This window comes from Delphinapterus leucas, chromosome 11, assembly GCF_059928025.1.
Source record: "Delphinapterus leucas isolate spDelLeu-1000000601 "Yukka" chromosome 11, BTC_Dleu_Yukka2, whole genome shotgun sequence".
In the NCBI taxonomy this organism is placed as follows: Eukaryota; Metazoa; Chordata; class Mammalia; order Artiodactyla; family Monodontidae; genus Delphinapterus; species Delphinapterus leucas.
Genome location: NC_143139.1, coordinates 17,648,301 through 17,672,106, shown reverse-complemented (window position 1 = coordinate 17,672,106; position 23,806 = coordinate 17,648,301). Strand labels below are relative to the sequence as shown.

Below are 23,806 nucleotides of genomic sequence, written 5' to 3'. Positions count from 1 at the left end.
AGGAAGTTGGGCAGTATTAAGCATACCTGGGGGAATTAAATAAGATAATGTATGTAATGTGTTTAGAAAAGCACCTGAAACATAAAAGCGCTCAATCTGTGGTATCGGAAAATATTGAAAAGCAAAGTTAAACAGGTTAAATACTAATAAAACTGAAGATCCATCTCTATGATCAGTGTTCTTGCCACTGGAGATGATATCTGAGGGCAAAAGAGATTCTGTTAAATCATTTCCTAATCTCCACTGCCAAATGGTCATGTGCTGTTCATGGATTTCATTTTTTGGCGAAAGACAAAGATACGATTTTATTTTTTCTCTCTTCACTTTGATAGAGTTTTATATGGAGAAGTGGGAAGAACATGAAGCTTTTGACTAGAAAGGTCTGGGTTTTATCCAAGCTCTGTCATCTCCTAGTTTGGAATCTTGCCTGTTACTCATCTTTCCTAAGTTGTTTCCTCATGATTGCGCGGGGTAGTTGTGATCATTAAATAGGAGAAGATACTCCCATCATACCTCAGTGATTGTGAGTTGTTGAGTAGTGGCAGAGTGAAGTGGTGGTGAGTACGGTCTGAGGAGCCCAGCTGTGTGACCTCGGGGGTCTCATCCTCATCTTTATGACGAGGTAGGAAGGGTCCCTGATAACCTGCACCGGGTGCAGAGTGCCAAATAAATAGGTTTTAGTAAAATAGCAGCTGCTCTCACTCTTCCTCATCAGGAGGAGATTACTTATTTAAAGGTATTTAGAATGAGTTATAAATAATGGTGTGGAGGAAAAGAATGAAATACACTTAGAAAAAAAAGGTAATAATAGCCAGAGAAAGGTGAAGACAGAAACATGATTCTTCATCTGTACTGTTATGAGTCTCAGAGCCGTGTTTGGATTGCTGGTACCGTACAAGAATTCAGATTTGATAGCTAAGCCACCTCTGGGCCTTCAGAAGCACAGGCTGAGTCTGTACACGGTGGTAAGGACAGTTCATGAGAGCGGATCATGAGAGCTGGTGATAGTTTTTAGATGGACTGTCTTCTGAGAATCAAGAAAACTAGATTATAGTTCTTGCTCTGCCATTGCCTGGCCCTGTTACCAACAATGCAGTTACTTTTTGGTCCTCCGTTCCTAAAACTCTATGGTTTATGACAAAATAACTACAAATCATCAACTTGGCTTTTTATTTTTCCTATTACTTCCAAATGCTAGTATTTTAGCCTAAATATGAGTTTTTCTCATTTCAGTTCTGCATATTATGTTTATCAAGTGATAGTGCAATATATTCCTGGAGAGATATTTAAACTAGCAGAGGGCCCAGGATATGGAGCTATTTTATTAAACAAAAGGTCTATAAGTGAAAATTAATATCACTGCTGGAAGGAGATTTTTCACGTGATGTCAAATTCTTTTTATCTGTGTAATATCCCAATTTTTATGTTTTTAAGTTAGTTTAGTGGACCAAACAAAATACAGACCGTGAATACTTTGAAGAATGCATATGTGTTAAATTCTAATAACTTTATCTAAATTTTGCTCTTTGTAACATTTCATAAAAAAAATAATTTTTCACATTTTCTGGTTAAGTCTCGCCTATGGGAGTTCACAACTGTGAACCAGGAAATACCAACCGGGAAATGTTTGTGGACTCAAGACAAAAATGTTACTTAACGTACTTGGTCTTTCCTGTCTTCAAGGAAAGTTAGAGTAATAATTGATGATTAATTAAAGTTACTGAAATGTCTCACAGTTCACTGAAATTAATGTATTTGGTTTCTTTCCACAGTCTTCATGAACGCGGCAATTCCCATAGCAGCTGTTCTTGCTGTAAGCCACTTTTTCTTACCTTAAGAAATGGACTTAAGTCAGTGTTCAGAAATGACTTAGGAACAAGAATGGGTGGGTGGTAACATATATTACCTCACCTTCAGTTTTCTCTTTGCTGTCTCCATCGTGATAGTTCTAATCTGGGGTTTCTCATCCGTGGCACTGTGGACCTTTTTGGGCCCAATAATTAATTCGTTGTTGTGAGAACCTGTCCTCTGCATTAGGATGTCTAGCAGCATCCCTGGCTTCTTATTAGATGCCATTAGTACCATCAAAAATATCCCCAGACACTGCCAAATGTGTCCTGGGGAGCAAAATTAGCAGAGGTTGAAAACTTACTGTCCTAATCTCCATGACCTGGTTCCTGGACACTCTTACAAGATAGTGCTAGATCAACAACTGGAAAATGTTAAATGATTACATTATATTTCAAACAAAAAGGACAAACCCAGGAACTAGTATTATACTTAGAAATATTTGTAAATAAGTCTGCCTTGGACACCATTGTTGGCGATTTTAGGAAAGATCCACAATAGGGACCCTAAAACGATGGAATGTTTCCTTTTTTCTCTCAGAAAATTTAGTATTGGTTGGAAAGAGCCTGAGTAGGTGTTAAGAACTCTGGATTCTCTCATGGTTATTCCCCCATCTCAGTAATCTGACAGAAGTTAATTTTCTTATCTGTCAATAGAATCTGTTTTGCCCCTTTCACAAGTTTACTGCTAGAATGAATGTAAACCATTAAGTGCTCTACCAATAGCAAGTGTTATTTTTCTTAGGGAGTGATTCGGATGAAGTAATTGTATTATATTTTTCAGAGTTGCAATGGACATATTGGCATAGTAGAATTTGTTAGGCTTGTAAAATTGAGCGCAAGTATTTGTGAACCTTTCTCTAGCTTTCTCTAAAATCCTTTCTTTGCACAGACATTTGTGACGCATGCGTATGCCAGCGGGAACAATCTCAAACCTGCGGAGGCCTTTGCTTCACTGTCTCTCTTCCACATCCTGGTCACCCCTCTCTTCCTGCTCTCCACTGTGGTCAGGTTTGCCGTCAAAGCCATCATCAGGTATGTGCTGGAGTGTCTGGAGTTCTTTGCTTGATTATAGAAATGCTATCTGTTCATGGTAGTGAGTTAGAAAAAGTATAAAAAGAACATCCAAATCACTGCCCAGAGATAACTTGTTAAAATTTTGGTATGCTACCTTTCAGTCTTTTATCTATTTCATACAAAAATAATTATTCTAAAATAAAAACTTTGAACTTTGGGGGGTTAATTTTCCCCTCATTAAGACCATAATACATTACGTTTATTGGCTACATGATATTCCATTGTTGGGAAGTATTCTAATTTACTTAATGGTTACCTCTTTCTTAGACATTTAGAATGTTTCTGTTTTCACCCATGTAACATAAATAATGTAAATTACATTTGAGAGAAGCATCTTTTTATCTTTAAACTTTTCTCTGATTATTTTCTAAAGTCAGATTTCTAGAAGTGGTGATACTTGTTCTAATAGATGCATCTTCTTAATGCCCTTGATGAGTATGGCCATGTTGTTTTCCATTGAAGGAGACGTAGGTCAAAATGTATACAGATTTTTAAGTTTTTTTTTAATGAATATGGCCATAATATTTTCCAGCAAAGCTGGGCCAGTTTATGTTTTTACCAGCAGTGATGGAGAATGTTCATATCAATACATATTTTCTGTTTTAATTTTAGTTTAATTTGGCCAAAAAAAAAAAATCCAGGCTCACAGTCTCTGAAAATGTCTCTGAAAAAGTCTCTGAAAACTTTGCAAAACTGAGTGCAGTGTTTTGTTAATTTTAAGTATACTTCTGTAGATTGCTAAGCAGTGTAGACTTTATCTCAGACTCACAATTTCCCATAAAAATAGACGTGGTCTGATAATGACCATTTCCTCACCATTTTTACTTGCATTATATAATAAATATGTTACCATACTGTATTATACTACCCTGTATATGCCATAGTGCCATAGCTATGTTTCAGTCTATGTTATAAACAAGGTAGTCCTAAAGTGGTATTTTGCCTTTTGCTATAAGGTCTTATAAACCTCATAAAACCTCAGCATGTTTCATAAACGGTCATTATCATATTTATATCTGGCCTTTGAAAGGAATGCCAAGATGTTTCAATACAGAAGGAAGATTGGAAAGTCGAGGCCTTAAATATACTAAGCATAGTGTTGTCATTAATAGCAATGTAGAGCATCTATTGTAAGGTCCTTGAAAACGAAATACTTTCCCAATGTCTATGTATTGTTAAGCAAACTATTTTTTAATATTCAAGATACCAGAACCTCTAGTTTTAGGCAATAGTTTATATGGGCTTAACAAAGACTTAATACCAAATATCATTAAAATTCATATACCTTACCTAACTATAAACGAAGCTCTGATTTTTTACACTAATACCTTAACAAGATTTCAATCCTATTCTGTAAGATATGCTGTTAGTCACAGATTCTGGAGCTGTTAAGAGTTTAAAGCTCAGGCCCTCTGACCTCATCTGCCCTCATTGTCTTATTGTTCTGACTTCTGAAACACTTGTACGGATCACTGACTGATTTCTGTAGCACCACTTCCAAATTAGGCAGTGCTCTGGAAGGGAAGCGACTTCAAACAATAAAACTGATAAATGGCCAGAGTCTGCTATTTTGGTTCTTATTTTCATTTTCTCCACTTAATAGCTGTCCCTCTCACGGTTGCCTTTTTAATTGAATTTGACTTTGTGCTACAAGTCAAATAGAAAGCAGTTGATAACTAATAATAGATCAGTCCTCTGAAATCAGGAGGTTACCAAGCACCGAAAGGACTTTTAAGAGATGCTGTGAAAAAAAATTAATAAATCTAGGAGTGTGGGTTTTTCCCCAAGTCCATAGTATACAATCCTGCTGTAGTAAATCCTAGTAAAGCTGAGGGTGGATCGTAATCACTGTATATTTCTGCGTAAAACTCTCTCTTCCGTACATTCCAGGGAAAAGGCATTTGCCAGTTTGATAAAGACCAGTCTGTTTTCAGGGCTCAGCTCCAGATTTTCCCAAGCCATAGGCCAAATAGAATCAGCTTATAAAAACTTGCTTCTCTAAAATGAATTTCAGTGGTTGATTTGTGGGTCCTAGGGAGATGACCAGTCAACAGAGGAGGCCAGTCCTTTTTCCCACTGTGTGCCGGTTCTCGGAACCCAAATGAGCGTCTTTCCCAGTGTGGACTGGGCTTGGCATTTCCTTCTCTGCCTGGGAACCCGTGACCAGGCTTTAATGCCAGTTGGCCCACAGCGAGTTGAGCAGCCTGTTTATAATCGGAGACTTCGGTTAGCTGATTTTGAAACCTCCTCTTCAGGACTGTGGAAGTCATAAGTTCTTTGCTACGCTCTGAGATGCATTCAGAAATTTGGTGGGTTAGAATAGGGTGCAGCATACTTCGCAACTTGTGTTACGTGTGCCTGTAAGAGATGTGTAAACTTCTCTGCTGGAGGAAGATCCATGCCATGTAAAATTCGTTGCTTCGAGAAAATTCTATGCTTTCTTTTAAAAATGTTTAGCTTGTTAGACAGAATTGTCTTTTGTGGTGCTCACTGGGTGGGATCTTATGTATACGTAATAAAATGCAAGAAAGAGGCAGTTAAGATTCAGGTTATCTCCTAGTAACCCCAGCACCCCACATCATTTGAGTTTTCTGGACCTTTTATGGCGATGTGTTCGTCTACATTTGCAAAACGGAGGGAAGAAATGAAGAAAAGTAGGAAAGTCACTAGTTTCTAAAATATTAAAATATTTGAATTAGTGATTTTTTTCATGATGCTTGCTTTACTTGTCCTCTTTGCTTTATTTGTAAGAAAATAGTTTATGCGTTTTGCTTTTCTGGAGGAAAAGGTTAAGTCGCTATATTGTATCCTTTATAAATAATTTGAGTTTAGGTTTCTGGTACTTGATGTACAATGCAGTATCTATATCCAGAGATGTTATTTACCAAGGAAAAAAATGTGTAAAACTAATCCCTTGCTTTGGTGGAAGATAACTCTGTGTCCTTTCTCTCATTTACCTCCCAAAGGAAAGTACCCTTGGCTAGTCTACTGTGATTACCTTCAATCAAATAAATTGTTACTATATTTATCGTAGAACATGCTCGCAGGTTGACCTGGCCCACATTTACAAAACTTTCATGGTTTCCACAAGAAAACACATAACTGCCAGCAACAAAATCAGTTGTTTTCCCCAAACATAGCACCTGTCCAAGGTACTCAAGCTGTATATAAACACCCAAACTTGAAAAGTGAAAAAATATCATCGGTAACAAAACCTTAAATACTTTGATGAATTACCTAAACAAATGAGAAATTAGTAAAACACTAAACTTAAAGGTGATGGAGGCAGGATAGGGAATTGTTTGGTATCAAGTTTACCTGTTTTCAATACCTGCACAGCCATGGAATACTCACTGTTCAACCACAAGCACATTATTTGGTGCCTCTATGGCTCAGCTTCCTTACTTATCAGATGAGCATCATAATGGTTCCTGCTTATGGTGGTTGGGAGAATTAAATGAGATAATACATGAAAAATGCCCAGCACATTGCCTATATATTTTAGATATTTAACAAATCTCCATTTTACTAATTTAACACCATTTTATTGAACTCCGTTTCGTGCTTCAGGGATATATCTTTCTGTGGATCCACATTCATTTATTAAGCAGTTCAGGTACCTTGCTAGGCATTGGGGATGGCAAAGATGAAAGATGGAGTGAGGGCTTCCCGGTGGCGCAGTGGTTGAGAGTCCGCCTGCCGATGCAGGGGACACGGGTTCGTGTCCCGGTCTGGGAAGATCCCACGTGCTACGGAGCAACTAAGCCTGTGAGCCATGGCTGCTGAGCCTGCGCGTCCGGAGCCTGTGCTCCGCAACGGGAGAGGCCACAACAGTGAGAGGCCCGCGTATCGCAAAAAAAAAGATGGAGTGAAATCCACAGGAGTCCACAGTCTAGCTGGAGAGACTGGGAAGGGAAGGTCATTACAACACGCATGTTATGCTGTGATAGAGCACTACACAGAATACCATGGGCCACATATGAGGCTCATTGAAGCTTATCAAGGGAGAAGGGAGACAGTCCGGTCAGTAAAGGTTTAAAGGCGGTGATAGCTCCTTCATGGGATCTTAAAGAACAGGTAGGACTTGGCCAGTTGAATAAAAAGGGAAAACACATTCTGTGTGAGGGAGTAATGTATGCAAGGGGAAGGGGTGAGCAGAGAGGTGAGAGATCTTGGTACCTTCTGGGGGCTAAAGGTAATTGCATGTAGTTGGAGAAAGGTCCTGATGAGGAAAGCACTGGGAGATGAAGCTGGAGAGTAAAATCCCAATCAGCCTGTAGATGATGCCAAGGATGCTGAAAGACGCAGGGTGGCCATTTGTTATTTTAAGGAGAGGACTGTTGTATAAGCGTATTTGCATTTTAAAAATATAACCCTGGCAGCATGGTAGAAATTACTTCACCCTTGGTCAGGATTCATGCATTTTCCATAGTTGTTTAGCCTCTGTGAGTTCTGAAAGGCCCTCATATGAACAGGAAATGTTTTTTGTATTACCTATTCATTCACCAGACATTTCTTGAGGAATTGCTATGTTATATTTTTGGCACTGGGCTAGATTCTGAAGATGAAAATTTTCACTTTTAAAGAGTTCAGAGTCTAGTGGGAGAGATAGACAGTAACAAAACAAAAAAAATAGTGCAAGGGACCCTAAGCCAGAGAGCCTGGAATAATGGGGATGGGGAGGGGAAATGGAGGGTGAGATTCAGAAAAGTGCTAGTGTTGGGTCCTCCGATGTTTATTGTAATTGGAGTTCCATGGTGGGATCTTATGAAGAGGAAAGAAGTTCTCCCCATGCTCCAGTCATGCTCAGGGACCATTGCTTCCTGATATTCAGCAAGAATGGGTCTCATTAATTTCATAAAAGCTTCAGTAAGATTTGTGTGTGCTAGAAGGTGAAATGGAGAATTGAATCAACTGACCTTAATTATTAAATGTCTGAATCATTGGTTTATTCCTTCTTTGATTGATTCAGCAAACATTCATTGAGTAACGTGTACCTGGAGCTGCTGGACTTAATTACAAAGGCACACGAACTTGGCCCCATACTTGCCTTTGTGTGCAGAGACACAGTGTGAGGTTGTCTGAAAGGTATTCCTTTGATGGACAAAGTTGTGCTCCTTAAAATCTAATCTCTTCTAAACCTTGGAGCAGAATAACAACGTCTGTAGAAGTAAAGAAAGGATACTGCCATTTAAGATGAATAAAATGCCATTCCTAAGGCATTTCTAACACTGTCTTTCAGATCTATGTGATCAGGCTTTGCTGTCAAAGACTCAAAGACAGTACAAAACCCAGAGCTCTTCTTTCTTTTTTTGGTTCTGAAATTCTTTTTAAAATTGCAGTAAAATATACATAACATAAAACTTATCATTTAAATCACTTTAAGTGTACAGTTTAGTGGCATTAAGTCCATTCACAGTGTTGTGCAAACATCACCACAGTCCATCTCCAGAACTTTTTCAATTTCTCAAATTAAATTCTATACTCACTAAATGATAACTCCCCTTGTACCTACCTCTCCTCCCAGACCCTGGTGCCCACCATTGACTTTCTGTCTGTATGAATTTGACTATTCTATCTACCTCATATACGTGGAATTATGCAATTTTTGTTTTTTGTGTGCCTAGCTTATCTTATTTAGCATAATGTTTTGAAGGTTCAGCCATGTTGTCATAACTTGAATATATTTAAGTAAGTCAGGAATTCCAGAACCATGAAAAAAAGTATGGCAGATGCTCAAAAAATTAAACATAGAATTACCATATGATTCAGCAATCCTACTTTTGGGTGTATACCCAAAAGAATTGAAAGCAGGGACTTGAATAGATATTTGTACATTCATCTTCATAGCAGCATTATTCACAATAGCCAAAAAGTGAAACAACCCAAATGTCCCTCAATTGATGAATAAACAAAATGCAGCATATACATAAAATGGAGTATTATTCAGCCAAAGCTTTCCTTAAACAATAATTTTTTTTAGTGGAATCTAAAAAATACAACAGACTCATGAATATAACAAAAAAGAAACAGGCTCACAGATATAGAGAACAAGTGGTTCGCTTTAGTAGTTACCAGTGGGGAGAGGGAAGGGGGAAGGGGCAACATGGGGGTAGGGCATTAAGAGGTACAAATTATTATGTATAAAATAAGCTACAAAGATGTATTGTACAACATAGGGAATATAGCCAGTGTTTTATAACTATTAATATAAATGGGGTATAACCTTTAAAAACTGTGACTCACTATATTGTACACCTGTAACATATAATATTGTATCAGTTATACTTCAATTAAAAAATTACTTTTATGGATTAAGGTATAAACACTACTATATATAAAATCGATAACCAACAAGGACCTACTGTATAGCACAGGGAACTATACTCAATATTTTTTAATAACCTATAAGGGAAAAGAATCTGTAAAGGAATGTATATATGTAGATATATATATATATCTGTAGATATATATATCTGAATCGCTGTGCTGTACACCTGAAACTAACATGATATTGTAAGTCAACTATACTTCAATAAAAAAAAGAATGAAAAAATTATTTCTTTTAGTTTCCTGTAAATGAAATTTAGAAGTTAATAGTTAGACTGCCCTAGTGGATTTTATCTACCTTTATGTTTCCAAAGGAAGGAAGCGGTTTCTATGCCATGCAAGGCTAAAGAGCTTAAAGTTCATGGGCAACAGACTGAATTGAATTTACTTTTCTTCATTTTTTAGTCTGTCACAAAAACAAACTATGCAGACTTGTCTGGAGGCACTTAACTTGACTACAAGCTGAAATGAAAAATAAAAAAATTTTTTGTTTCAGATGTGTATTTTCTAGTTTCCTACTAACGGCAGTCTTTCCCCTGTATGTGATGCCGCAGGTGCCAGGCCAGTTTGCCCACTGTTAGCATCTTAGCATGCTAGAAGGAGCATTTCTTGTCTTTTCAACTTCACAGACTTTTCTGTAGTGTATCATTTTATTTATGGGAGGATGTTTTCAAATTGTGTTCTTCGATTCGTTTTACTCTTGATCCTATGACACTGGTTTGAGAAAACTAGAATGGGTGGGGTAAGGGGGCCAAGGGGTCTTGTGTCCAGCCTCTGGAGACCACAGTAAAGAATGTTTGTAAATTACTCTTCTAGAACAGGGCTTCTCCAACCGTACTGTGCTTATGAAGCATCTCTGGATCTTCTTAAAATGTAGATTTTGACTCAGGAGGTCTTGGGTGGGGCCTGAGAGTCTAAGTTTCAAGTAAGCTCCCAGGTGATGTTGATGCCACTGATCTTGGCCAACGTCTTGCGTAGTAATATTCTAGAGGGCCCTCTCCTTGCCAGGTTGTGAAAATATGTCCAATATATACAGTAGTGCTTAAGCAAAGTAGCAAAGTATGCAGGGACCCATGATCCGTGTGTTACATGCTGTATGTTTTTACTTAACTGCCCTGTACCTTATTTCCCTTCATTTGTAAAATGAGAATAATGATACTTCCTTCGTTGGTGTTATTTTTTTTAACCACCCTGTTTCAAGTCCCTCTCCGATTCTATTGTCTTTGACAAGAAATATAATTGCAAAAAAAAAAAGTGCAAAGGAGAGTTGGTTGAATTTAGGGTGACCAGTTGGTTGTGGTTTTCCTGAGATTTTTCATTTTAAGGGCTGAAAACCCCAGGTCCTGGGAGCCCGTCAGTCCCCAGCATCCTAGCTGGATTCCCAACTGGTCCTGAGAAATGACTCTCAGAGCTGGCTTGCTTACCATGGTAACAGTGGGGGAAAAGTTTGTTTATTTAGGTAGAATTTCATTGGTGGTGGTTTTATTTTTATCCCTTATTGTGTGCTTGCTTGTTTGCCTTTTGCAGTGTTCAAAAGCTGAATGAGTTTCTCTTGAGTGATGAGATTGGTGAGGACAGCTGGCTGACTGGGGAAGGTTCTCTTCCATTTGAATCCTGTAAGAAACACACTGGAGCCGTAAGTGCTTTTCTTTGTTACGGGAGCTGTGAATAAGGGACAGTCCTGAGGATGGATGATTGAAAGTGGGTGCAATTAGAAGAAATCACACGCTTTACTTTTAACCTATATGGAGAAAAAATTGCCATCTGCTTCTGCAAAAAACCTTACAAGTCTAAAATCAATTTAAAAAATGTAGAAGGCTTGTCTTTATAAGTCATCAAAGGATTATCCCAAGAGGGACACCTCATGTTCAATTCAAAAGGAAATAGAGAGGTTGTCTACCCCAAACTTTATATAAAAATCATACAAAATAAGCTTACAACTCTTGTACCATATGCTTATAATACCTTTAACTATGTTATACTTTTTGGTTTCAAAAGTGCTTTTTGGATACATTATGTCTTTTGACTCATTTAATATAGTACACTACATTACCTATTTTGTTTTCTAGATGCATATATTCATTTGCATGTTGTATGGTTTGAATAGAGTCACAAGATTTTAGTGGGAGAGCCAGAATTAAAACCTGAGTCTTTCAACTCCTGAACCAGTTTATTCATCCATTGCACAAATATTTACTCATATCTACATAAAGCCTGGAAACACAATGTTATTTTGTCATGTTTTACCTGGACTATAACGTGTATTATATATTTGCCTGTATTTCCAGACTTATCAGCTACCCTGTGCTTTGTGCCAAGACCTAGCGATGTAGTTCTGAACAAGGCAGGCAAGATCTTTCTTGTCACAGAGTTTGCTTTCTTGAGGCAGGAGTCAGATGATAAACAAGTAAACAAGTGAGATCAATTCCCTGTGGGAAGAAAATAAAAAAAAGAAGATATTAGAGAGTGACTGGGATCCTCTAAGCAGGGTGGTCATTTCCCAGGAGGCCCCTCTGAAGAGCTGGCATTTGAGCTGAGACCTGAATGAAGAGTAGGTACTTCTTCTGCAAAGACCTAGAAAAGGGGCCAGATCATTTCAGGCAGAGAACTGGCAGATGCAAAGACCCTGAGGTGGGAATTAATTTGGTGTGTTCAAGGAACAGAGGGGCACTATGGCTGAAGCCTAGTAAAGAAGGGAGTATAAGATGAGGTAAGAACAAGGATTGAGAGTCCTGTAAACCAGGGAAAGAGTTTGGAGGGTTTTAAAGAAGGGACTCATATAATTTCACGTATATTTTTAAAGGATCACTCTGGCTGCTGGGTAAAGAGTTGTCATTGGGGACAAGAGTAGAACAGATAGATCAGTGAAGAGGTCATTATAATAACATAGACAAATGATGATGGTTAGAGTTTGTTTTTGTTGCAGTTGCAGTGGACCTTGAGAAGAAGCTATCAGGTTCAGTGCACACTTTTTAGGCTGAGCTGATAAACACTGGCTGATAGGTTGAATGGAGGGGATGAGGGAGAAAGAAGACTCAAGGATGAATCCTAGGTTATTGGCTTGACTACTGGGTAGACGGTGGAGCCAATAACTGAAATAGGGAAGCTGAGAAATGAGTAGGTTGCTGTTGAGGTGGAATCAAGAGGTATATTTTGCACATGTTAATTTTGAGATATTTATTGGCATCTAAGAAGAGAAATCTCCCTTGGAGATGTAAATTTAAGAGCCACTGGCCATTAGATGATATTTAATGGGACTGGATTAAACCACTTTCTTGAAAGACGTGTCTGAAAAATTCTGAAGAAAGTCTTTAAAATTAATATGTCTATTTCATAACAGTAAAGTAGAAAGAAGTTCTTCTAAAATATGTTATAAGTTAATAATTAGTTATTCATTTACTATTAGAGAAAAATGTTAATATATTTACCATTTATGTAACCAAACAAAAATGCATGTGCAGTCTCCTGACAGGAATTGACTGAGGCTTGGAAAACCTTCACCAGGAAGTCAGTCTGTATTAAATTTTTATTCACATCGTGCTAAAAATAGTTAAGACAAGCACTTGGCTGTCTTTAGACTTGCTGATTTCTTCTGCTTTTCTGGAGTTATTTTTTTACTGTCTGTCGAGTTATTTTGTTGAGCAGGTGTGATTTTGTCTGAGTAGGAACCACCACCCATGCTTGTAGACGCTGCAGTAACAAAGCCTGAAAATGCTTGTGTGCTCTTGTGTGGACACGGACACCAAGACAGGAACACGTCATAGACTGTGTACACTTTAGGGCAGCAGGAAAGTCAAGCATTTGATTAGAACCTGCCTTGTCTCACTTTGGATGATAGGAGATTCCCAAAGAACTTGTTAGATCATCTTTCAGCGATGTAGGGATGAGCAGAGGGAGATGACCTCAGGAAAGGGAACAGAGGAGGTCAAGTTTGAGGGAGTGGAGTGAGGGAAATCTGAAGAGTGGTTTGTATGAGATGAGGGATAGGAGAAATATTGAACTGAGCAAAGGTTGGGAGGAAAAAAGAATCCCCTTCAGTTGCCTCCAGTATCTTCAGTTATTGAAACCAGACTGGACTTCTGATGTCTTTCGGGGCCATTCATCACTGCTGATGGGCCAAACCACAAATGACAAACTTTTAAAAATGAAGAGAAAAAAGCTGTGTGTTTGAAAAGAACACTAATGGAAACTCCTACTTGAGAGCGCTTAAGATGCTATGTATTCTGTAAAAGCTTAGAGTTAAGTGGTTTTGGCTGCAGAATCTCCACGGAGAATTAGTGACAGTCTAGAGCCAGAGTTTCTTCGAATTACATCTGTGAGACTCCGACTCAAATCTCTGTCAACACGTCTCCTCCTCCCAACCTCTCCTTAGTTTTGTGAAGAACATGAAGTCATTCCTTTTGGAACTCTGGGGGCGATACTACTATAGAAGTTATGACTCTAGAAGACAGAGAATATAGGTACAGATGTAGACCTGTCTTGTGTGGGAAATATACTCAGCTTAAAGGATAGTGACTTTCTACATCTCTCATGTAAGGTTATCTGTGAGGACTGTGGGAAGAAAAACAAAACTAAAAATGTCATGAGCACTCTTTCTCTCTCTCTTTTTAAAATTTAAAATGCATTCAGTAGTTTCTGTGCAACAGAACACTGATAGTCCTGCTCAGTGACTTTTTAATCTCCGTATTGAATGGCGTGTAGTTTAGCGATGCGCTATTCGGTAGTTTGATATTCTTTTGATACGCTGATGGGTATAAATTGGAGGACGATACCTCATTCAGATTAAATTACTGATTATTCGAGGACATTCCTGATTCCCATAATAGAACTCAACAGATTTATCAAAAAGCTAAACCTGCCGTTCCAAGCCAAAGGAAAAAAGAAAAAGTTTCACAATTCTAGAATCCTTTGCTTTTTATAGGTAATATAACAGTTTTAAAGTGTTTTACTATTTAGCTTTCATAATCTCTATAAGGTATTTAAGTAAGACAGATAATCATTTATGTCGAAATACTTGCTTACTAGATCTCTGGGACAAATTTTGAGCTTATATATTTTTCTAAATTAGAGGTTTACAGAACTGAATTTTCTACCTTCTCTTCAGTCATTTGTCTCTATGTGAAATTAAACTCAAAATTAGAGAATGACAAGTTTCTAGTCATGACCTAATTGGAGCTCATTTTAAGTATGTGAAGATTGCCTAGCTTTCGCTGGCATCCTCCGTTTTATGGAGACTTTCTTTAGTCCTTTGGCTCAGAGCAATGCTATAACATTTGAGAAAAACTAGATCATTCTACAGTGCTTATGGATCTCCTTATGAAATAATATACATATTATAGGCAAAAAAGTCCTAGATCTTTATGCTTTTTCTCATTCCACCATGGATCTTCGGGTGACATATAGCCCAGTCTGATTTATTTGAGTGTATTGGATTCAAAATCCTCATGATTCAGAGGGTGACCAAAAATGCACTGTTGGAACATTTACAAGCCCGACGGCCTAAGAATTAGATTCTAGTTTACCCTGAGTTAGCCTGCTTGCCTTTGGCCATGACACACAGCTTTTTACCGCCTGGGCCTGTTCATCCAGAAAGCTGGAGAAAGAATATCCAAAGCCTAGTTTGGTGCTCAGCACTTTAACTTCTATCGTTTGCAAGTATCACATCTTCATATTTTTATCTTTCTTAAAAAGTTTGTGAATTAGGTTTAAAATTATTGTGTAACGCTTTTTCATTATCATTTGCTTTTTTTGGTGGCAGGGGGACACCATAGAAATAATTAAAATATGACATTCACTTTACTCATTTCTTTTTCTTAGAGCTTAAGTGGAGAATTAGCAATGTGAGTTAATGTTCAGTAAAAACTCAGTTTTCTCATAGACCTTCAACTTGTGTTCTTTTCCATGTGGAATGCAGCAGCCAAAAACTATAAACAGGAAGCAGCCTGGAAGGTATCACCTGGACAGCTACGAGCAGTCAACACGATGTCTGCGTCCCGTGGAGACCGAGGATATTGCAATAAAGGTTATTTTATTTCCTGAATTCTTACATGAATAGAAACATTGATGTTACTATTTTATGATGAAGTTCTGCAAAAGTGTCCTACATTGTGTCTTTAAAGTCTCTTTAGCATGGTCACTCATTCTCATAACATTTTCAAACATATCCTGATAAGTTTATAATTCTCAGTGCTGCCTTGCCTCCCAGCCACAGCTTTGCTCCAGCAGTTGTTTAAATAACTGGAGGATGACTCTTTCTTCTGAATCTGCATTAGAAGCTAGTATCCAACGTATTCCCACTCGTACTCTTATGTTTATCTACCAAGTAGATTAATTTCTAGAGAACGCCCATATTAAAAGTCCAGTTTTTAAGGAAGTAGATTAGATTGCAATTATCTACAACCAGGAAAGGCTTAGACCTGGGTTGTGTGCTTCCACCCAGCTTCCCAATACTGCCTTTGACTCATCTCAAACAGCCTTTTTTTTTTTCTTAACATTTTTATTGGAGTATAATTGCTTTACAATGCTGTGTTAGTTTCTGCTGTATAACAATCAGCTATATGTATACATATATAGCCATATCGCCTCCCTTTTGCATCTCCCTCCCCTGCTCCCTATCCCATACCTCTAGGTGATCAGAAAGCACTGAGCTGATCTTCCTGTGTCATGCAGCTGCTTCCCCCTGGCTATCTATTTTATATCATTTGGTAGTGTATATATGTCAATGTTACTTTCTCACTTCGTCCCAGTTTACCCTTCACCCTCCCCGTGTCTTGAAGTCCATTCTCTACATCTGTGTCTTTATTCCTGTCCTGTCCATAGGTTCATCAGAACCATTTTTTTTTTAGATTCCATATATATGTGTTAGCATACTTTTTAAAAATTTTATACAGCAGGTTCTTATTACTTATACATTTTATACATATTAGTGAACATATGTCAATCCCAATCTCCCCATTTATCACACCACCACCCCCCACCATTTTCCCCCCTTGGTTTCCATACTTTTGTTCTCTACATCTGTGTCTCTATTTCTGCCCTGCAAACCGGTTCATCTGTACCATGTTTCTAGGTTCCACATATATGCGTTAATATATGATATTTGTTTTTTTGACTTACTTCACTCCATATGACAGTCTCTAGATCCATCCACGTCTCTACAAATGACCCAATTTCATTCCTTTTTATGGCTGAGTAATATTCCTTTGTATATATGTACCACAACTTCTTTATCTATTTGTCTGTCGATGGGCATTTAGGTTGCTTCCATGACCTGGCTATTGTAAATAGTGCTGCAATGAACACTGGAGTGCATGTGTCTTTTTGAATTATGGTTTTCTCTGGGTATACGCCCAGTATTGGGATGGCTGGGTCATATGCTAATTCTATTTTAGGTTTTTAAGGAACCTCCATACTGTTCTCCATAGTGGCTGTATCAATTTACATTCCCACCAACAGTGCCAGAGTGTTCCCTTATCTCCACACCCACTCCAGCATTTGTTGTTTGTAGATTTTCTGATGATGCCCATTCTAACTGGTGTGAGGTGATACCTCATGGTAGCTTTGATTTGCATTTCTCTAATAATTAGTGATGTTGAGCAGCTTTTCATGTGCTTCTTGGCCCTTTGTACGTCTTCTTTGAGGAAACGTCTATTTAGGTCTTCTGCCCACTTTTTGATTGGGTTTTTTGTTTTTTTAATATTGAGCTGCATGAGCTGTTTATATATTTTGGAGATTAATCCTTTGTCTGTTTATGCGTTTGCAAATATTTTCTCCCATTCTGAGGGTTGTCTTTTCGTCTTGATTTTAGTCTTCTTTGCTTTGCAAAAGCTTTGAAGTTTCGTTAGGTCCCATTTGTTTATTTTTGTTTTTATTTCCATTACTCTAGGAGGTGCATCTTGCTGTGATTTATAGCAAAGAGTGTTCTTCCTATGTTTTCCTCTAAGAGTTTTATAGTGTGTGGTCTTACATTTAGGTCTCTAACCCATTTTGAGTTTATTTTTGTGTATGGTGTTAGGGAGTGCTCTAATTTCATTCTTTTACATGTAGCTGTCCAGTTTTCCAACACCACTTATTGAAGAGGCTGTCTTTTCTCCATTGTATACCCTTGCCTCCTTTCTCATAGATCAGTTGACCATAGGTGTGTGGGTTTATCTCTGAGCTTTCTATCCTGTTCCATTGATCTATATTTCTGTTTTTGTGCCAGTGCCATATTGTTTTCATTACTGTAGCTTTGTAGTATAGTCTGAAGTCAGGGAGTCTGATTCCTCCAGCTCTGATTTTTTTCCCTCAAGACTGTTTTGGCTATTCAGGGTCTTTGGTGTCTCCATACAAATTTTAAGATATTTTGTTCTAGTTCGGTAAAAAATGCCATTGGTAGTTTGATAGGGATTGCATTGAATTTGTAGATTGCTTTGGGTAGTATAGTCATTTTCACAATATTGATTCTTCCAATCCAAGAACATGGTATATCTCTCCATCTGTTGGTATCATCTTTAATTTCTTTCATCAGTATCTTATAGTTTTCTGCATACAGGTCTTTTGTCTCTCTAGGTAGGTTTATTCCTAGGTATTTTATTCTTTTTGTTGCAATGGTAAATGGGAGTGTTTCCTTAATTTCTCTTTCAGATTTTTCATCGTTAGTGTATAGGAATGCAAGAGATTTCTGTGCATTAATTTTGTATCCTGCAACTATACCAGATTCATTGATTAGCCCTAGTAGTTTTCTGGTGGCATCTTTAGGATTCTCTATGTATAGTATCATGTCATCTGCAAACAGTGACAGTTTTATTTCTTCTTTTCCAATTTGGATTCCTTTTATTTCTTTTTCTTCTCTGATTGCCGTGGCTAGGACTTCCAAAACTATGTTGAATAATAGTGGCGAGAGAGAGTGGACATCTTTGTCTTGTTCCTGATCGTAGAGGAAATGCTTTCAGTTTTTCACCATTGAAAATGATGTTTGCTGTGGGTTTGTCATATATGGCCTTTATTATGTTGAGGTAGGTTCCCTCTATGCCCACTTTCTGGAGAGTTTTCATCATAAGTGGGTGTTGAATTTTGTCAAAAGCTTTTTCTGCATCTATTGAGATGCTCATATGGTTTTTCTTCTTCAATTTGTTAATATGGTGTATCACATTGATTGATTTGCGTATATTGAAGAATCCTTGCATCCCTGGGATAAATCCCACTTGATCATGGTGTATGATCCTTTTAATGTGTTTTTGGATTCTGTCTGTTAGTATTTTGTTGAGGATATTTGCATCTATATTAATCAGTGATATTGGTCTTTAATTTTCTTTTTTTGTAGTACCTTTGTCTGCTTTTGGTATCAGGGTGTTGGTGGCCTCATAGAATGAGTTTGGGAGTGTTCCCCCTTCCTCAATTTTTTGGAAGAGTTTGAGAAGGATGGGTATTAGCTCTTCTCTAAATGTTTGATAGAATTCACCTGTGAAGCCATCTGCTCCTGGGCTTTTGTTTGTTGGAAGATTTTTAATCAGATTCAATCTCATTACTTGTGATTGGTCTGTTCATATTTTCTGTTTCTTCCTGGTTCAGTCTTTGAAGGTTATACCTTTCTAAGAATTTGTCCATTTCTTCCACGTTGTCCATTTTATTGGCATAGGAGTATTGGCTTGTAGTAGTCTCTTAGGATGCTTTGTATTTCTGTGGTATCTGTTGTAACTTTTCCTTTTTTATTTCTAATTTTATTGATTTGAGTTCTCTTCCTCTTTTTCTTGATGAGTGTGGCTAATTGTTTATCAATTCTGTTTATCTTCTCAAAGAACCACCTTTTTGTTTTATTGATCATTGCTATTGTTTTCTTTGTTTCTATTTCATTTATTTCTGCTCTGATCTTTATGATTTCTTTACTTCTACTAACTTTGGGTTTTGTTTGTTCTTCTTTCTCTAGTTCCTTAAGGTGTAAGGTTAGATTGTTTATTTGAGATTTTTCTTGTTTCTTGAGGTAGGCTTGTATTGCTATAAACTTCCCTCATAGAACTGCTTTTGCTGCATCCCATAGGTTTTGGATGGTTGTGTTTTCATTGTCATTTGTCTCTAGGTATTTTTTGATTTCCTCTTTGATTTCTTCAATGATCTCTTGGTTATTTAATAACGTATTGTTTAGCCTCCATGTGTTTCTGTTTCTAACGTTTTTTTACCTGTAATTGATTTCTAATCTCATAGGGTTGTGGTCAGAAAAGATGCTTGATGTGATTTCAATTTTCTTTTCTTTCTTTTTTTTAATTTTTTTTTTCATCAGGGAAATATAAATTTTATTTATTTTATTTTTTATTTTTTTAACATCTTTATTGGGGTATAATTGCTTTACAATGGTGTGTTAGTTTCTGCTTTATAACAAAGTGAATCAGTTATACATATACGTATGTTCCCATATCTCTTCCCTCTTGCATCTCCCTCCCTCCCACCCTCCCTATCCCACCCCTCCAGGCGGTCACAAAGCACCGAGCTGATATCCCTGTGCTATGCGGCTGCTTCCCACTAGCTATCTACCTTACGTTTGGTAGTGTATATATGTCCATGCCTCTCTCTCACTTTGTCACAGATCACCCTTCCCCCTCCCCATATCCTCAAGTCCGTTCTCCAGTAGGTCTGTGTCTTTATTCCTGTCTTACCCCTATGTTCTTCATGACATTTCTTTTTCTTAAATCCATATATATGTGTTAGCATACGGTATTTGTCTTTCTCTTTCTGACTTACTTCACTCTGTATGACAGACTCTAGGTCTATCCACCTCATTACAAATAGCTGAATTTCGTTTCTTTTTATGGCTGAGTAATATTCCGTTGTATATATGTGCCACATCTTCTTTATCCATTCATCCGATGATGGGCACTTAGGTTGTTTCCATCTCTGGGCTATTGTAAATAGAGCTGCAATGAACATTGTGGTACATGACTCTTTTTGAATTATGGTTTTCTCAGGGCATATGCCCAATAGTGGGATTGCTGGGTCATATGGTAGTTCTATTTGTAGTTTTTTAAGGAACCTCCATACTGTTCTCCATAGTGGCTGTATCAATTTACACTCCCACCAACAGTGCAAGAGGGTTCCCTTTTCTCCACACCCTCTCCAGCATTTATTGTTTGTAGATTTTTTGATGATGGCCATTCTGACTGGTGTGAGGTGATACCTCATTGTAGTTTTGATTTGCATTTCTCTAATGATTAGTGATGTTGAGCATCCTTTCATGTGTCTGTTGGCATTCTGTATATCTTCTTTGGAGAAATTTCTATTTAGATCTTCTGCCCATTTTTGGCTTGCATTGTCAAATAGCCTATTTTTTTAAAAAAGTTATATTATTGAAGTATAGTTGATTTAAAATGCTGTGTTAATTTCTGCTGTATAGCAAAGTGACTCAGTTATACACATATATATATATATACATTCTTTTTCATATTCTTTTCCATTATGGTTTATCAGCAGATGTTGAATATAGTTCCCTGTTCTATACAGTAGGACCTTGTTTATCCATTCTATATATAATAGCTTGCATCTGCTAATCTGAAACTTCCAATCGATCCCTCCCCCACCCCTCTCCCCCTTGGCAATTACAAGTCTGTTCTCTATGTGTGTGAGTCTGTTTCTGTCTCATAGATAACTTCATTTGTGTCATATTTTAGATTCCACATATGAGTGATACCATGTGGTATTTGTCTTTCTCTTCTGACTTACTTTACTTAGTATGATAATCTCTAGGTCCATCCATGTTCCTGCAAATGGTATTATTTCATTCTTCTTTTTATGGCTGAGTAGTATTTCATTGTATATATGTGCCATATCTTCTTAATCCATTCATCTGTCGATGGACATTTAGGTTGTTTCCATGTCTTGGCTATTGTGAATCGTGCCACAGTGAACAGTGAGTGAAGGTATCTTTTCAAATTATAGTTCTGTCTGGATATATTCTGAGGAATGGGATTGCAGGATCATATGGCAGCTCTAGTTTTAGTTTTTAGAGGAACCTCCCTACTGTTTTCCACAGTGACTGCACCAGTTAACATTCCCACCAATACTGTAGGAAGGTTCACTTTTCTCCACACCCTCTCCAACATTTGTTATTTGTAAACTTTTTAATGATGGCTATTCTGACTGGTGTGTGGTGATACCTCATAGCTTTGATTTGTATTTCTCTAATAATTAGTGATGTTGAGCATTGTTTCATGTGCCTGTTGGCCATTTGTATGTCTTTGGAGAAATGTCTATTTAGGTATTCCTGAGGAAATCAACAAAAAATACCTAGAAACAAATGACAATGAAAACATGATGACACCAAACCTATGGGATGCAGAAAAGCAGTTCTAAGAGGGAAGTTTATAGCAATACAATCCTAGCTCAAGAAACAAGAAAAACTCAAATAAACAAGCTAACCTTACACCTAAAGCAATTAGGGAAAGGAGAACAAAAAGACCCCAAAGTTAGCAGAAGGAAAGAAATCATAAAGATCAGAGCAGAAATAAATGAAAAAGAAATGGAAGAAACAATAGCAAAGGTCAATAAAACTAAAAGCTTGTTCTTTGAGAAGGTAAACAAAATTGATAAACCATTAGCCAGACTCATCAAGAAAAAAAGGGAGAAGACTCAAATCGACAGAATTAGAAATGAAAAAGAAGTAACAACTGACACTGAAGAAATACACAGTATTGTGAGAGATTACTACAAGCAACTATATGCCATTACAATGGACAACCTGGAAGAAATGGACAAATTCTTAGAAAAGCACAACCTTCTGAGACTGAACCAGGAAGAAATAGAAAATATAAACAGACCAATCACAAGCACTGAAATTGAAACTGTGATTAAAAATCTTCCAACAAACAAAAGCCCAGGACCAGATGGCTTCACAGGCGAATTCTGTCAAACATTTAGAGAATAGCTAACACCTGTCCTTCTCAAACTCTTCCAAAATGTAGCAGAGGGAGGAACACACCCAAACTCATTCTACGAGGCCACCATCACCCTGATACCAAAACCAGACAAAGATGTCACAAAAAAAAGAAAACTACAGAGCAATATCACTGATGAACATAGATGCAAAAATCCTCAACAAAATACTAGCAAACAGAATCCAACAGCACATTAAAAGGATCATGCACCATGATCAAGTGGGGTTTATTCCAGGAATGCAAGGATTCTTCAATATACGCAAATCAATCAATGTGATACACCACATTAAGAAATTGAAGGATAAAAACCATATGATAATCTCAATAGATGCAGAAAAAGCTTTTGACAAAATTCAACACCCATTTATGATAAAAACTCTCCAGAAAGTAGGCATAGAGGGAAATTATGTCAACATAAAAAAGGCCATATATGACAAACCCATAGCCAACATCGTTCTCAATGGTGAAAAACTGAAACCATTTCCACTAAGATCAGGAAAAAGACTATGTTGCCCACTCTCACCACTATTATTCAACATAGTTTTGGAAGTTTTAGCCAAAAAAAAGAAATAAAAAAATCCAAATCGGAAAAGAAGTAAAACTGTCACTGTTTGCAGCTGACATGATACTATGCATAGAGAATCCTAAAGATGCTACCAGAAAACTACTAGAGCTGATCAACAAATTTGGTAGAGTAGCAGGGTACAAAATAAATGCACAGAAATCTCTTGCATTCCTATACACTAATGATGAACAATCTGAAAGAGAAATTAAGGAAACACTCCCATTTACCATTGCAACAAAAAGAATTAAATACTAGGAATAAACCTACCTAAGGAGACAAAAGACGTGTATGCAGAAAACTATATGACACTGATGAAAGAAATTAAAGATCATATAAACAGATGGAGAGATATACTATGTTCTTGGATTGGAAGAATCAACATTGTGAAAATAACTATACTACCCAAAGCAATCTACAGGTTCAATGCAATCCCTATCAAACTACCAATGGCATTTTTCACAGAACCAGAACAAAATTTTTCACAATTTGTATGGAAACACAAAAGACCCCGAATAGTCCAAGCAATCTTGAGAAAGAAAAACAAAGCTGGAGGAATCAGACTCTCTGACTTCAGACTATACTACAAAGCGACAGTAATCAAGACAGTATGGTACTGGTACAAAAACAGAAATAATAGATCAATGGAACAGGATAGAAAGCCCAGAGATAAACCCACGCACATTTGGTCACCTTATCTTTGACAGAGGAAGCAAGAGAATACGATGGAGAAAACATAGCCTCTTCGATAAGTGGTGCTGGGAAAACTGGACAGCTACATGCAAAAGGGTTGTTTGTTTTTTGTTACTGAAACTCAGCCGTTTGTACTGTTCCCAAGCATGAGTGCTTCATAGAACAGGCCACCACAGGAACACAGGCTGAGGACTGAGAGTTGGGATCAGCCCCAGGAAGGGATCAGGGTTATGCAGCAACCAGAACAGATGCCTGCAGCAGTCAAGGGCCTCTGGACATCAGAGCCAACGGAGTCCTGGAAATTAGCTGTTTAGAAGACTAGCCACATTGGCTGCTGGGGCTGTCCCACTCCCTGCCCTGTCCAGTCAGAGTGAGGGATGCTCAGTGAGTGGTAC

The 23,806-nt window shown here is 37.6% G+C and overlaps 1 protein-coding gene across 1 annotated transcript in view; it reads left to right on the top strand.

The window, feature by feature from the left end:
- ABCC9 (ATP binding cassette subfamily C member 9) overlaps positions 1 to 23,806 on the top strand; it is a 150,182-nt gene that overhangs the window by 32,216 nt on the left and 94,160 nt on the right. The window contains exons 12-15 of the mRNA XM_022577748.2: positions 1,773 to 1,813; positions 2,740 to 2,882; positions 10,782 to 10,890; positions 15,169 to 15,276. Of these exons, the coding sequence (XP_022433456.1) occupies positions 1,773 to 1,813; positions 2,740 to 2,882; positions 10,782 to 10,890; positions 15,169 to 15,276 (401 nt within the window). The remainder of the gene's footprint in view (positions 1 to 1,772; positions 1,814 to 2,739; positions 2,883 to 10,781; positions 10,891 to 15,168; positions 15,277 to 23,806) is intronic.